General features: G+C 43.6%; 1 protein-coding gene across 4 annotated transcripts; it reads right to left on the bottom strand.

Annotated features, from left to right (window-relative positions):
* Positions 1-287: 287 nt before the first annotated feature.
* On the bottom strand, positions 288-10,205 carry snrpa1 (small nuclear ribonucleoprotein polypeptide A'). Of its 4 annotated transcripts, none has more exons than XM_068740599.1 (9): positions 10,072-10,205; positions 9,178-9,325; positions 8,364-8,442; positions 7,649-7,695; positions 7,455-7,557; positions 6,600-6,679; positions 6,216-6,291; positions 1,046-1,145; positions 288-507 (listed from the first exon to the last, which is right to left on the bottom strand). In XM_068740599.1, exons 1-9 carry the CDS (start codon positions 10,151-10,153, stop codon positions 368-370), a joined length of 855 nt encoding a protein of 284 aa, XP_068596700.1. In that variant the 5' UTR covers positions 10,154-10,205; the 3' UTR covers positions 288-367. The 4 variants fall into 4 exon arrangements, with proteins under 4 accessions (XP_068596700.1, XP_068596625.1, XP_068596549.1 ...); XM_068740524.1 differs by having other exon boundaries at positions 288-513; positions 1,049-1,145; XM_068740448.1 differs by having other exon boundaries at positions 1,052-1,145.
* Positions 10,206-15,164: the final 4,959 nt, after the last annotated feature.

The raw sequence follows: 15,164 nt of genomic DNA, 5'->3' as shown, positions 1-15,164 counted from the left end.
CCAGTATATATCAAACTTTTACAGAAATGTTTTTTTAAATAATTGCAATAAAGCAAAGAAATCAAGCCTATGAAACCTCTAAAATATAAGTACATATTGGGAAGATGCAATTATATCAGACGCTCATATGTTCTAGAAGTCCGAGATGATTTTATTCTTCATCTTTTGTTCCTTTAAATGCATCTGAGCCCTTTCCATTCATAAGTTTTTACTTCCTAATCTCAAAATGTAAAGCGAGGTAAATGGTGGCCACCTTAAAGAAACTGATCCCAGACGAGGCATTTTAAGATACGGACCTTTATTGAATGTCCCCTCACAAAACAAATGTGTGTCCAAAACCAGAAATAAAAAGCAGCTTTCAGCATAGTTAGGATCCATTAACACGTGGCTCTGCAGCCATGTCTTCACCATCCTCCTCTTGGTCGATCTCATTCATCTCTTCACCAGCACCTCCATCATGCTCCATCTGTTCGCCCTCTTCCTCCTCTTCCTCCTCCTCCATCCCAACTGGAGCAAATTTTAAAAATGAATATAGCTGTTAGTTAGCAGCTTGTTCCCCTCATGATTAGATTGATCAACACGGTGATCTGGATCAGCACCAGAAGGTTCTAGATTGTTCTGGTATCTTTATACACCAACATGAAAAGTCAAAGTGAATCAGAGTTGATGTGTATTTTTAACCGATTCTTGAATCCATAAACGGGTTTTAATCCGTCATTCCGGATCCGATCCAGATGAAATTCGGTGGTGAGATAGAGACCCCCCCCCCCCCCCCCTGCATGACTGTCAAATGCCATAAATATCAGTCAATAATCAGCCGTCATATTGAGGAACACATTTTGAACCGCAATTGACTGGAACGTTAACGAAAATGTCGATAACGACATTAAAACTCATGGCTTCATAACGACCAGAGACGAGATCATCACTGCAGCATGTGGCCCCCACTCAGGACCCACTCAGGGCCCAAGCAGCCAATCAGAAGGTCTTATTGTGCTAAAACAACGGAACCCGGATCCCCACCTGAAGCGCTGCAGAAAGGAGCACTGACCTTGCCTGAGGTCCCGGCCTGGGATCTGCCCCGCCTGCAGCATCCCTTTCAGCCGCTCCACCTCCGCCAGCGACGAAGCATTAGCGATGGCGTTCTGAAACAGACAGCAGTTTGTCATCAAGCTGACCCGCGTCTTCATCAGGGGGTAGACCTCAGCTTCGTACTCGCAATAAGAACTGTTCTGAACAGAATAGAGTTTCAGAGAGAGGAAGTCTGGATCCGTCTTTCCTTCAGAGGTGTTCCTGTGCAGGTGCTCCTCACGATGCCAAGATCCCGTCGCTAAACCGAACCCCTCAACTCAGGGGGGTCAAACTCATTTCACGTCGGGGGCCGCATACGGCCTCGGACGATGTCCGGTGGGCCGGACCACTAAAACTGTAGCATATTCAGCTATAAATAGCAAAGATGTCACGTCTTTCCTTTGTTTTAGTATAAAGAAGTACAAAAACATGAGGAAAAACTTGATATTTAAGGAACTATTCTTTTAAAAAACATTTCATGAAACACCTCAGATTTCTTTAGAGAATCGTGTAATTCATTTATCATTCACACGTCTGCATTGAAACGGATCCCATCGATTGAACGAAGGCACAGAACTTAAATATAGTAACGCACTTTAAGATGAAATGAGACTCATAAAGAAAGGGCTTTTAAACATTTACACATGTGCATATCAAATCTAAATGGAATCCCTGCCTGCAGCTTTAAACTAAAGAGAGTACTATTACATGTGTAAGGAAGGAAGTATTCACCTGTCCTGTAAACTTCAGCTTGTGTAACCATACATGAAACACACACACAATGCATGCTGAACATGCATGGAGCTGCATGAACAGCAGCATCCCAGCATGCTCTCTGCCCCTGAAGCTCACTAACATTAAATCAGCACAGGAAGGACTCATCTTCACAGAGCTGCATGAACAGCAGCATCCCAGCATGCTCTCTGCTCCTGAAGCTGTTCACTAACATTAAATCAGCACAGGAAGGACTCTTCTTCACAGAGCTGCATGAACAGCAGCATCCCAGCATGCTCTCTGCTCCTGAAGCTGTTCACTAACATTAAATCAGCACAGGAAGGACTCATCTTCACAGAGCTGCATGAACAGCAGCATCCCAGCATGCTCTCTGCTCCTGAAGCTGTTCACAGGAAGGACTCATCTTCACAGAGCTGCGTTCTTTCAGTGCAAACAGCGTCTCAGGCAGCATCTAAAGGCGTTAGTCTCGTCTGCACTGCTTTGGTTTTGGGCCTGAAACTTGGCATCTTTTTACCTGCACAGGTGCATCAGCATCAGGTGTCACTCTCAGAATGTCATTGAAGTGCTTGTGTGCGAGCCTTGAACGCATTTTAGTTTTATTGATCGTTACTGACTGAATGTGTTCTCAAAGGTAGGTCGTCCCAAACGTGCACAGTTCTGTTCATTTGGGGTTCCTGCAATAGATCAATAGATACTGATCAGATGTGTCCAGACCTACGGAGGCTAATCTGCCCTTCAGATCTGCGGCACATTGCAGATCAATTATTTCTAGCTGGATGTCGACACATCAGAAGCTTTACCTGTGAAAGGTGAGCAGAAACAGGAAGTTCTGTCTCAGGTTCACCAAATACCTGAAACGTCTCTCAGACTCACAGCCGTCCTGCAGTCTGGCCTTTGTGTGGTCGTTTCTTCTACTCTGACCAAAACAGTGCGCCCCCTAGCTGATAATTCTTGAAAAGCATTTAATAATAAAAAAATAAAAAAACTTTTTTTTTTTACTTTTCAAAGTTCATCCTGCGGGCCTGACAGAACCTCCTTGCGGGCCGGTTCCGGCCCGCGATGCGCATGTGCACTCATTCAGTGCCAGCCATTTTCACTCATTTTGCCCTATTTATTTAAAAAACGATCTTATCATCATCACCCCCGGTGGATTAACCAGAGAACTCCAACCGTTCACCGTTAAACTGCGAGCTGCGTGGGAGCGTTGGACGACAGGAGAACACACGTTCACCAAGACAGGGAGGCGACGCCGGGCGAGCTTCATCGTGAGAATAAGTTGAATAAAGTTTGACTGTTTCGATTCGCTTAATGCGCCTTAAAACCCGGTGCATAATATTCTGTGGGTCTTGGGCCGGTACCGAGTGTGTGGCTGCGCTGGCACTGAATGAGTTAACCAACCAGTTCGTCGTGCATGCTTGGATTTTGTCCAATAAAAGTCTTTTCATCTTCATGGCACATGTTTTGACCGATGCGTCGTGTGGGTCACATTCTCACTTCAGTTCAAAATGAATATTGATCCTGTCGGCCATATTGTTTGCTGCATTACAAACATGTAACCATTTCACAGCTTGGAGCACTCAGAGCAGACATGGGCAAACCACGGCCCGTTATGCTTTTCAATACGGCCCGCCGAACTTGTCCAATTACCTAAAAATTGAAAATCATAACTTTCATTTTGTCCCTGTAATACCCGTATTTTACCAGCAGATGGCGCACTGACCATCGGTGGCTCGTAGCGTATCGCTCTGCTTTTAGTTTCGTTTCCCCCATCGCTGGTGTCCCGTCCCGTCACAAGACCCTGAAACAGCACCGCAGGAGCTGCAGCTGGAACTGATCGATCTTCAGTCCGACTCCGCCTCAAAGGATAAGTTCAAGTCTCTTAACCTGAATGACTTTCATGCCTCACTTAACGAAGCAACGTTTCCAAACCTCCGGAGGACGACACAGAATATGCTGTTGTTTGGCTCGACCTCCGTGTGTGAGCAGACGTTCAGCGTCATGATCAATAAATCCCGTTCTTTTAATGAAGTGCGCATTTATGCACAGCAGTGGAACAACAATGAGTGCAGCAGAAATGATTGAGATTTAGTATTTCGTGTTTTGATATGTTTTGAATGTTGAAAGTGATCATCTTTTTTCAATAAATGTTGATTTATTTAACTTTACGCGTTTCAAGTGAAATTTATTAAAAACAGATGCAATCACCAGGTTTGACAGGTCAGTGTCATTGCTATTTTAATCTATTTACATTTCTCCTCACACTGTTGTTCTATTTTAATCTATTTACATTTCTCCTCACACTGTTGTTCTATTTTAATCTATTTACATTTCTCCTCACACTGTTGTGCTATTTTAATCTATTTACATTTCTCCTCACACTGTTGTTCTATTTTAATCTATTCACATTTCTCCTCACACTGTTGTTCTATTTTAATCTATTTACATTTCTCCTCACACTGTGCTATTTTAATCTATTTACATTTCTCCTCACACTGTTGTTCTATTTTAATCTATTTACATTTCTCCTCACACTGTTGTTCTATTTTAATCTATTTACATTTCTCCTCACACTGTTGTTCTATTTTAATCTATTTACATTCCTCCTCACACTGTTGTTCTATTTTAATCTATTTACATTTCTCCTCACACTGTTGTTCTATTTTAATCTATTTACATTTCTCCTCACACTGTTGTTCTATTTTAATCTATTTACATTTCTCCTCACACTGTTGTTCTATTTTAATCTATTTACATTTCTCCTCACACTGTTGTTCTATTTTAATCTATTTACATTCCTCCTCACACTGTTGTTCTATTTTAATCTATTTACATTTCTCCTCACACTGTTGTTCTATTTTAATCCATTTACATTTCTCCTCACACTGTTGTTCTATTTTAATCTATTTACATTTCTCCTCACACTGTTGTGCTATTTTAATCTATTTACATTTCTCCTCACACTGTTGTTCTATTTTAATCTATTTACATTCCTCCTCACACTGTTGTTCTATTTTAATCTATTTACATTTCTCCTCACACTGTTGTTCTATTTTAATCTATTTACATTTCTCCTCACACTGTTGTTCTATTTTAATCTATTTACATTTCTCCTCACACTGTTGTTCTATTTTAATCTATTTACATTTCTCCTCACACTGTTGTTCTATTTTAATCTATTTACATTTCTCCTCACACTGTTGTGCTATTTTAATCTATTTACATTTCTCCTCACACTGTTGTTCTATTTTAATCTATTTACATTTCTCCTCACACTGTTGTTCTATTTTAATCTATTTACATTTCTCCTCACACTGTTCTATTTTAATCTATTTACATTTCTCCTCACACTGTTGTTCTATTTTAATCTATTTACATTTCTCCTCACACTGTTGTGCTATTTTAATCTATTTACATTTCTCCTCACACTGTTGTTCTATTTTAATCTATTTACATTTCTCCTCACACTGTTGTTCTATTTTAATCTATTTACATTTCTCCTCACACTGTTGTGCTATTTTAATCTATTTACATTTCTCCTCACACTGTTGTTCTATTTTAATCTATTTACATTTCTCCTCACACTGTTGTTCTATTTTAATCTATTTACATTTCTCCTCACACTGTTGTTCTATTTTAATCTATTTACATTTCTCCTCACACTGTTGTTCTATTTTAATCTATTTACATTTCTCCTCACACTGTTGTTCTATTTTAATCTATTTACATTTCTCCTCACACTGTTGTTCTATTTTAATCTATTTACATTTCTCCTCACACTGTTGTTCTATTTTAATCTATTTACATTTCTCCTCACACTGTTCTATTTTAATCTATTTACATTTCTCCTCACACTGTTGTTCTATTTTAATCTATTTACATTTCTCCTCACACTGTTGTTCTATTTTAATCTATTTACATTTCTCCTCACACTGTTGTTCTATTTTAATCTATTTACATTTCTCCTCACACTGTTGTTCTATTTTAATCTATTTACATTTCTCCTCACACTGTTCTATTTTAATCTATTTACATTTCTCCTCACATCGTTGTGCCAAAATATGTGTAAATGCTGCATCTTGCATATTCATTGAGACAAACGTACTACCTGGATTAGGGCTATTTTGCACGTTTGAAAGACGCAGTTCTTCGTACACACCGTTAGTAAATCGGGTTGTACATTTATCTGTGTGTTTACTGTGCTATGAGGTTTGCACACTACACGCAGCGCTTTAGTACATCTGGGCCAAACACTCATCCAAATGCTCCTCTGTCAACGCTTCAGACCCAACGTGGCCCGCACGTCAAAAGGCTTGCCCACCCCTGACTCAGAGCGATATTTAGTTTCTATCCCTTTTTTGTACATCTAAAAACAAACCACACAGCGTGAATATTTCTCAATAAAAGCGAACCTTGATGGCTTCCACGTCAGCCTGAGACGGCCCCGCCCTCTTCTTCTCCAGCTGCGCTGCCACTCCGGGCGTGAACCTGAAAGGAACACACTTCGTTTGAACAACAGAGACCTGGCTGAGCTTCTGACCCCCCAACCAGTGTAGTATCTGTTCTTGTCCACCTGCAGCAGTCCTGAGCAACACGTTTAAACTGCCGGCCAGCTGCACCAGCTGAATTTACACTACGTTTGATACGCTCTGGGTGAAGAAGCCAGAGCTCATCGCCGTGTCCAGATGTGTACCGTGCGTGATCAGTAGTGAGTGTTCCCGTTTGGCACTATTAGATCCCTCCGCCAGCACCAGTGGTTCTGAGGAGCTGCTGTCCAGTGTGGACTTTCGTCTTACGTTTTTGTCCGTCTGGCAATATCCTTTGCAAGCTGAGCACCTCGTTTGCCCTTGAACATTTTCTCCGCCTCCTGACGTTCCTAAGACAATATCACACATTTCCAGGTGAACATCACATCGAAAGGCACAATTCACCAGAAGGCCTTGGAGCGCTAACGGGGCATTATTCTTACTGTGGAAGAGACGTTAGCATGGCGTCAGTAACACTGCAGTACTTGTACAACGACCAAAACGGCAACGCAGTTCAAAAGCTAAACTCAAGGCGGTTCCACAGAGCGGCTTCAGTGGAGCCCGTGAAGCACAGAGAACGTCGGCGGCGGGTGAAAGCGGAGAGCCAGGCCGGATTCATTAGCGTCAGGGCATCCCAACGATGAGCACATGAATTTTGTTTCGGTTCATTAAGTGGATCCTCGGTTCTTCCTGTAATATAGTTCCCACGAGAAGTGATAAATGCTCATTTACACGCTGGCAGCTACGCGTGCCTGAACAGGAAACACATCACCGGGATTCCCCCTCCAGAGCAAACCGACTCACCCCACCCTGCCCAGCCTCGGACCCAGGACCAGCTAGCAGCACGATGCTGACTGAGGCTGAAGCAACGTTACACCGTTCAATGTGCTCTGTCCAGGAAGGGAAGCTGAACACTAATCGGGCCGCTCACGGGGGGGGGGCATGAAAGCGTGCTGGGAACGCCCCTTCGCTCGGCCTCTGGGACAGCAGATCTGCAGAACGCGAGTCAAAGCGCCCCTTTAACCGTTCCACCTTCGACTTCAGCTCCAGCTCCATTCTGACCATGAGCCGGAGCTCACGGCAGGCCTTCGGTGGAGACCGGGTAACAGTAAGCCAATCACTTACCTTCAGCTTCACCTTCTGGAAGTCCAGCACGCGGATCTGGGGCATTTTGCTGATGACATAGAGCCTGTAATGCTTCTTGTTTGTGACCGGGTTCCTCAGTAAACTGGAATTCAGGATTTATGCATGCTCTTAATTCAGTGGCACACGAACAAGTTCCGAAGCAGGTTCATATTTTAATTATTGAGGATTTATACCTGAGGAGGTTCAACGTCTTTACCGTGGCCAGAGGGTCCAAATCACCCTAGAAAAGAAAGAAAGATAAATAGATAACAGTCGTAAAACCGAACAGCGAACGTTCACAGCATGGACAAAACTCACGATCTGGTTTACAGAAAGTAACAACAACCTGCAGCGATGCAAGAAACGTAGAACGGCAGAGTACGAAGGATTGTTTTGTTGGAATTTGATCTCTATATACCTCTATACACCTCTATATACACCTCTATATATCTCTATATACCTCTATACACCTTTATATATCTCTATATACCTCTACATATCTCTATATACCTTTACACTTCTACATACCTCTATATACCTCTATATACCTTTACATACCTCCATACACCTTTATACATCTCTATATACACCTTTATATATACCTCTATATATACCCCTCTATATACCTTCATATACCTCTATATATACCTCTATATACACCTCTATATATCTCTATATACCCCTATACACCTCTATATATCTCTATATACCTCTATATACACCTCTATATATCTCTATATACCCCTATACACCTCTACATATCTCTATATACCTTTATATATACCTCTATATACCTCTACATATTTCTATATACCTTTATATATACCTCTATATACACCTTTATATATCTCTATACACCTTTCCGAGGTCGCTGACATTCTGGCTGAATCAGAACCGCGCTGAACTCACCAGGTCCTGAATGTTGTTGCTTGTGAGGACCAGTTCTCTCAAATTGGGCAGCGACTGCTCCAGGTTCTCACCTAAACGACTGGAGACGCATGCGAGACGTGGTTATACCCGGACCACACGCCATGCAGGTTACACTTTCAACGCTTCGTACTACGCATTCGTAATAATACTAGCCGTCCCCTGCTCATCGCGGGCGGTATGTTCCAGAAAGCCCGTCCTACGAATTCAATCAGCTAAAAAATACAGAACTCCGATTCACTTGTGTTCTTCTTGGTTAGTGTAGAAAGACCATCTGATGAGCCGAATGACCATGTGGATCCAGGATTATTACAGGATACATCATTGATTCCTGCTCGAGCTGATCAGCTGCTGCCTCTCTGGCCAGCGCCCTCCGAGTATTAACTCAGTCAACGGCAGACATTTTCAGCTCAGCCAGACGCACAGAGTATTATGTACTACGACTATGCAAACACCAGAACTAACATTCAAGTTTCTCCCTTTATCTCTTTCTGGAGTTATTGGCCGTTGGAGAGAGGCAGAATTCAATTTCAAGCCTAATTGATGTCTTTAGACGTCAATGGCATTGAATGAGTTAATAGTAACGCGTTGGCTCTGGACACTCGAGGAACCGTTAAGTGAAACGCAGTAATGGGGAGGGGCGGCTGTACGGCGGCTGTAGGACGGCTGCACGGCGGCTGTAGGACGGCTGTACGACGGCTGTAGGGCGGCTGTGGGGCGGCTGTAGAACGGCTGTACGACGGCTGCGGGGCGGCTGCGGGGCGGCTGCGGGGCGGCTGTCGCAGCTCCGACTCACCAAATCCTGTTGTTGTTCATGAGTAACGTCTTCAGCCGTTTGAGCAGAGGGAAGCCATCCATTTTTCGGACTTCATTATCAGAGAAATCAATGGTGTCAAACTGGTCCAGAGTAGCGCCAAGGTTCTCCAGCACTGGGATTTTATACCCTGTAAAATATATTTAAAAACAACAACAGCGGAGCCACGATGAGGATGGCAAGAATAAGACACGTCCCAGCGTGTCTTATTCTTGCTCCCGCCTTTTATAGAAGGCCCAGCAGGAGGTTTATCCCTCACAGCCCCCCCCCCAGGTGGGACAGGATGCTACATGACCGTAATAATAATAATAATAATAATAATAATAATAGACGGTGCTACTCCAGCCTCCCCGCTCACCACCAAGTAATAATGGCCGTCAGTCATCCATTAACTCGCGTCACAATCATTTATTTACTACGGTGTTCGTTTTTTTATTCAAACATAGCTTCTTTGTGTGTGTACAGACACACATAATTAGGAGTATTTATGTAGAATACTTCAGTCAATACTAAATAAATAGCCACGCCATCCCTTTAAGAAACGGACGCACGCCTCTCTTCTTCCAGGTCTGTTTATGCTAACATGGGTTAGCCATCGGTTCTCCTGGCCTCGGAAAACCCATACGACACCCCCTCGGGCTGCTAGCCAGTTAGCTTAAGCTACCCGGTAGCCACATAGAATGAGAGACGTGCGCTAGTCGTACACAATGCTCTACATTCACCACGAAGCGCACACGCGTGTGTCGCGGTGTTCGGGCCCGCGTGAACCCCGAACAGGCTAACCAAACAAGCTAACCGAACAAGCTAACCGTACGCGCTACCCGTACGTGCTAACCGAACATGCTAACCGTACGTGCTAACCGACATGTCCCTCACCTCGGAGGTCCAGCTCCCTGTCCCTCACGGGGTTGGTGTATTGAGCGGCCTGCTCGATCAGCTCCGCAGATAGTTTCACCATGTCGAGGCAAGAGAGACGAACAGTTCCGCCGCCGCTGCTCTGAACACGCACGCTGCCACCCGGAACAAAGGTTTCAGCGTCGCTTTATCATCGCGCCCACTAGTGGACGGAGGACAATAAGAGCGCAGACCTCCGCCGAGCAGCTCGTACTACGGTGGCCCTGAAGTGCAAATCACAACAACAAATCGTAGCGCACACAATAAAGAAGGAATCGCGCAAACAAGAAAAAAACTCACACACAAATAAGAAATCACGCAAACAAGAAAAAACACACACACAAATAATAAATCACGCAAACAAGAATACAAAACACACAAACAAGAATCGAAATCACGCAAACAAGAATCAAAATCACGCAAACAAGACATGAAATCGCGCAAACAAGATTCGAAATCACGCAAACAAGAAATGAAATCACGCAAACAAGATTCGAAATCACGCAAACAAGAATCAAAATCACGCAAACAAGACATGAAATCGCGCAAACAAGATTCGAAATCACGCAAACAAGAAATGAAATCACGCAAACAAGATTCGAAATCACGCAAACAAGAAATGAAATCACGCAAACAATAATAGAAATCACACAAACAAGAAATGAAATCACGCAAACAAGAAATGAAATCACGCAAACAAGAATAGAATTAACGCAAACAAGAAATGAAATCACGCAAACAAGAAATGAAATCACGCAAACAAGAATAGAATTAACGCAAACAAGAAAGCTCCAAACCGGAAATGCTAAATATCGGACATGAGGGGTCTGGTTGCTGATTGGACAGAAGCACTGTCAATCATTCTGACTTTCGCTACAGGTTTCCCGTAATTGAGCAGCAATTAGTAGCAATTGAGTAGTAGGTAAGAGAACAGCGTGAGATACGAAAATATGTTTTGCCGTCATTGTGGTAAAAAGTTACCCGAAGAAGAACGGCCGAACTATTGCAGTGGTTGCGGCAAGAGACTTCAAGGGATTCTGGACAATGAACCAGCCGCATGTCAACTATTGCATCATAAGTGTGTCCCGCATCAAAATAATTCCTGATAATGTCTTCGGTGGCAGCCATAATTACAGATGAACTTTCTCAGCAATCAGCATCCGGACCTCTGCATGTCCGATATTCAGCATTTCCGGTTTGGAAATGATCGCCAGTGCGTCGCAGGGCCACACGGAGACAGACAGTCACTCACGCACACTACGGACAATGTAGAGTAATGCCGCCCTGCCCCCCTGCCCCCCCGCCACACCCAGACTCAGACTACTGCTTCTTGGAACGTCTTCATAACATGTTTTTAAGTGTCTTCTTAGCGTTTGGTATTGGATTTTTTTTATTAATTTTTTTATCATCAGTCTCTGTCAAGTGATGCCAGTTTCACATTTCGTATTACAGTTTCACATTTCGTATTACAGTTTCACATTTCGTATTACAGTTACACATTTTGTATTACAGTTTCACATTTCGTATTACAGTTACACATTTTGTATTACTTCTGATTTTGTGTTTTGCTTCATATATTACTGTAAGGGCTCGGAGCCAAGGTCACAATCTGGTCCTTTGACCTTTATGTCTTATTTTATTTTTTCCATATTTTAAACAGGGGTAGGCACGGTGGCGCAGCGGGTAGCCCTGCTGCCTCAAAGCAAGAAGGTTCTGTCCGTGCAGCGTTTGTGTGTTCTCTCTGGGTTCTCTCCAGGTTCTCCGGCGCCTTCCCACCTCCAAAAACATAGCTTGGATGAATCGGTCACACCAAATTGTCTGTAGGTGAGCGTGTGTGTGTGTGTGTGTGTGTGTGTGTGCGTGTGTTTCACGCCTCACAGTCCAGCACCACTCCCGCTTGACAAACAGCAGCACCGAGCATCGCCCATGGCTATCAGGGTAATGTAACACACCCCGATAACAGCGCCGGCGTCAGGCAGCTGGTCCACACGCGTGTCACACTCACCAACGTCGCTGCTCAGAGTGGTCGTCAACAGACATCAAACAAGCTTCCCGTGAAACAGACGAACACTGAAATGATGGACTATGTTTCATGTACCATTGCTCATGCAGCATAAAGCAAAGGGACACGCCCACATGTTTCTGGACCAGCTTCGGTGCCTTTCGGTTCTGTATCCCCTGCTGGCCTTTCTTCTCCTGCCTCTCCCCTCGCACTCCAGAAGCACCTTTAGCGTACCTACGATCTCTGTGTTCCTTGTAGCTGCGTCTAACACTGGAATGTGAATAAAACACACACACACACACACACACACACACACACACACACACATGCTGCACCCGGCTTCTACGACAATATGAATTTCATTAGTTATCCACTGCTGTGAGGCAATTATCCTGCGTGGTTCTTTTCTTTCATTGTGCGATCTACAAATATAAACTAGATTACATCAGTGGGAGTTCCCAGTGCACGGCTTTTATGTGCACATGATGTAGGAATGTTAGCTTTATTTTTGTCTTATCAGATATTTGCTAAGGGACCTTGTTTTGACAAAAAAGAAAAAAGAAAAAAAAGGAGATTCAAATGTCTCCAAAATAGTCCAAATGAGATGCAGGCTTTTATTTATTTATTTATTCATTTCGACCATGTAAACAACAAAGAATGAAATAATAAAACAACGCCAAATACATGCGCACACATATACATAAACATACACATAATTACATATATATACTGTACACACATATATAAAGACATATTCACACATGTAACATTCATTAACAATAACTCAAATAATAAATAATAGCCATAAGGCACTAACTATACAATTTACGTGAGCGAAAAGGAATCGGAAGAAGTATGTACTTATTTAACCCTACCCCTTCTAAACTTAAACATTATCTTTACTTATCATTTTACTAGCTAATGTACATACCATTCTTTACCTTTATATAATCCACATTTTTTGCTAATGAAGATAGCAATCCCCCCCATGTTTGGACCCACTAGCGATAGTGTCAGTTATGACTGTTGGTTAAAGGAGGCGAGCCCTGTCCAAACACACGCTGGCCCAACATCCCATTTCAGGGTGATTCAGAATTGTGCAATTATTCCATATTACTGTACAAGACAGAGCGAACGTTACAACTTAGTTCTGCTGCTACTGTCTGACGTACTTTAGTACCATGTACCCCATATAAGACTACAGGTGTATATATATTTTTAAAAAATAATCTAATGAAAAAGGTTTTCCCATACTTAAATTCAAAGAAAGAAATATTCATATACAGTATTTCAAATATATGACACACACTTGAAATATTTAGAAAAAAAACATCCATAATCATGGCTTGTATTTCATGAGAATAAACAAATATGTTATCTCAAAGATATAAGAACGTTTCCTCAGATCAGCCAAAGAATAGACGACTTGGTCAGGCCTCTTTTAACATGAAGTTACCTCTTTACTATCTGACTTTACTTTTTTCAGAACAGTGGCTGTAACACAGCAAATACAGAAACCTCCCAGATGACTCATTGATCGCCATCTTCATCTTCCTCCTGCGCACGAAAACTACTAAAATCGTCTTCTTCAGTAAATTCCACAAATCATTGTAAAAGCCTCAGGATTCAAAAAGCGCCAAAGTCCAAATAATTATGGTACATTTATTCAGGCGTGTTCGGTGAGTTGGAAGGAGGAACAGTGAAGCTACAAGGAAGAGACGTAAAGAAGGGAGAGGACTTCAGGTACCTCGGGTCAACAGAGCAGAGTGATGGAGAGAATGTGGAAAGGAGGTGAAGAATCGTGTGCAGGCAGGCTGGAACGGGGGGAGGAAAGTATCAGGTGTGCTCTGTGATAGGACGAAGGGACAGGTCTACAAGACAGTGGTGAGGACAGCCATGATGGACGGCTTAGAGACAGTGGTGAGGACAGCCATGATGGACGGCTTAGAGACGGTGGTGAGGACAGCCATGATGGACGGCTTAGAGACAGTGGTGAGGACAGCATGATGGACGGCTTAGAGACAGTGGTGAGGACAGCCATGATGGACGGCTTAGAGACAGTGGTGAGGACAGCTATGATGGACGGCTCAGAGACAGTGGTGAGGACAGCCATGATGGACGGCTTAGAGACAGTGGTGAGGACAGCATGATGGACGGCTTAGAGACAGTGGTGAGGACAGCCAAGATGGACGGCTTAGAGACAGTGGTGAGGACAGCTATGATGGACGGCTTAGAGACAGTGGTGAGGACAGCCATGATGGATGGCTTAGAGACAGTGGTGAGGACAGCCACGATGGACGGCTCAGAGACAGTGGTGAGGACAGCCACGATGGACGGCTCAGAGACAGTGGTGAGGACAGCCATGATGGACGGCTGAGAGACAGTGGTGAGGACAGCCATGATGGACGGCTTAGAGACAGTGGTGAGGACAGCCATGATGGATGGCTTAGAGACAGTGTCTCTGAGGAAAAGACAGGAGGCGGAGCTAGAAGTGGAAGAGATGAAGATGCTGAGGTTCTCCTTGGGAGTGACCAGGTTGGACAGGATTAGAAATGAGACAATAAGAGGGACAGTGAAGGTTAGACGTTTTGGAGACAAGGTCAGAGAGACCAGACTTTGATGGTTTGGACATGTCCAGAGGAGAGACAGGGACTATATCGGTAGAAGGATGCTGAGGATGGAACTGCCAGGGAACAGGACTAGAGGACGACCCAGGAGAAGAGACATGGACGTAGTGAGGGAGGACATGAGAGTGGCTGGTGTTGGGGAGGACGATGCAAAGGACAGGACTAGAGGACGACCCAGGAGACGAGACATGGACGTAGTGAGGGAGGACATGAGAGTGGCTGGTGTTGGGGAGGACGATGCAAAGGACCGGGTGAAGTGGAGACGGTTAGAGGAGGAACAGATTGAGAATCGTTGACGTTGTACGTCAGACCAACGTGTTTGGTGATGAACGTTTCAACATGAACGTCTGTGTTTCTAATCTCTGCTTTCCATTCACGTTGAGTCACTGCTAACCCTTGAGCTACGATAAGAAAGCAAAATGCATGAATCACGCAGATGTGGACAG

The sequence above is a fragment of the Brachionichthys hirsutus genome, chromosome 1 (genome assembly GCF_040956055.1).
Source record: "Brachionichthys hirsutus isolate HB-005 chromosome 1, CSIRO-AGI_Bhir_v1, whole genome shotgun sequence".
Classification (NCBI taxonomy): domain Eukaryota; kingdom Metazoa; phylum Chordata; class Actinopteri; order Lophiiformes; family Brachionichthyidae; genus Brachionichthys; species Brachionichthys hirsutus.
This window is presented reverse-complemented; position numbering and strand designations above follow the sequence as displayed.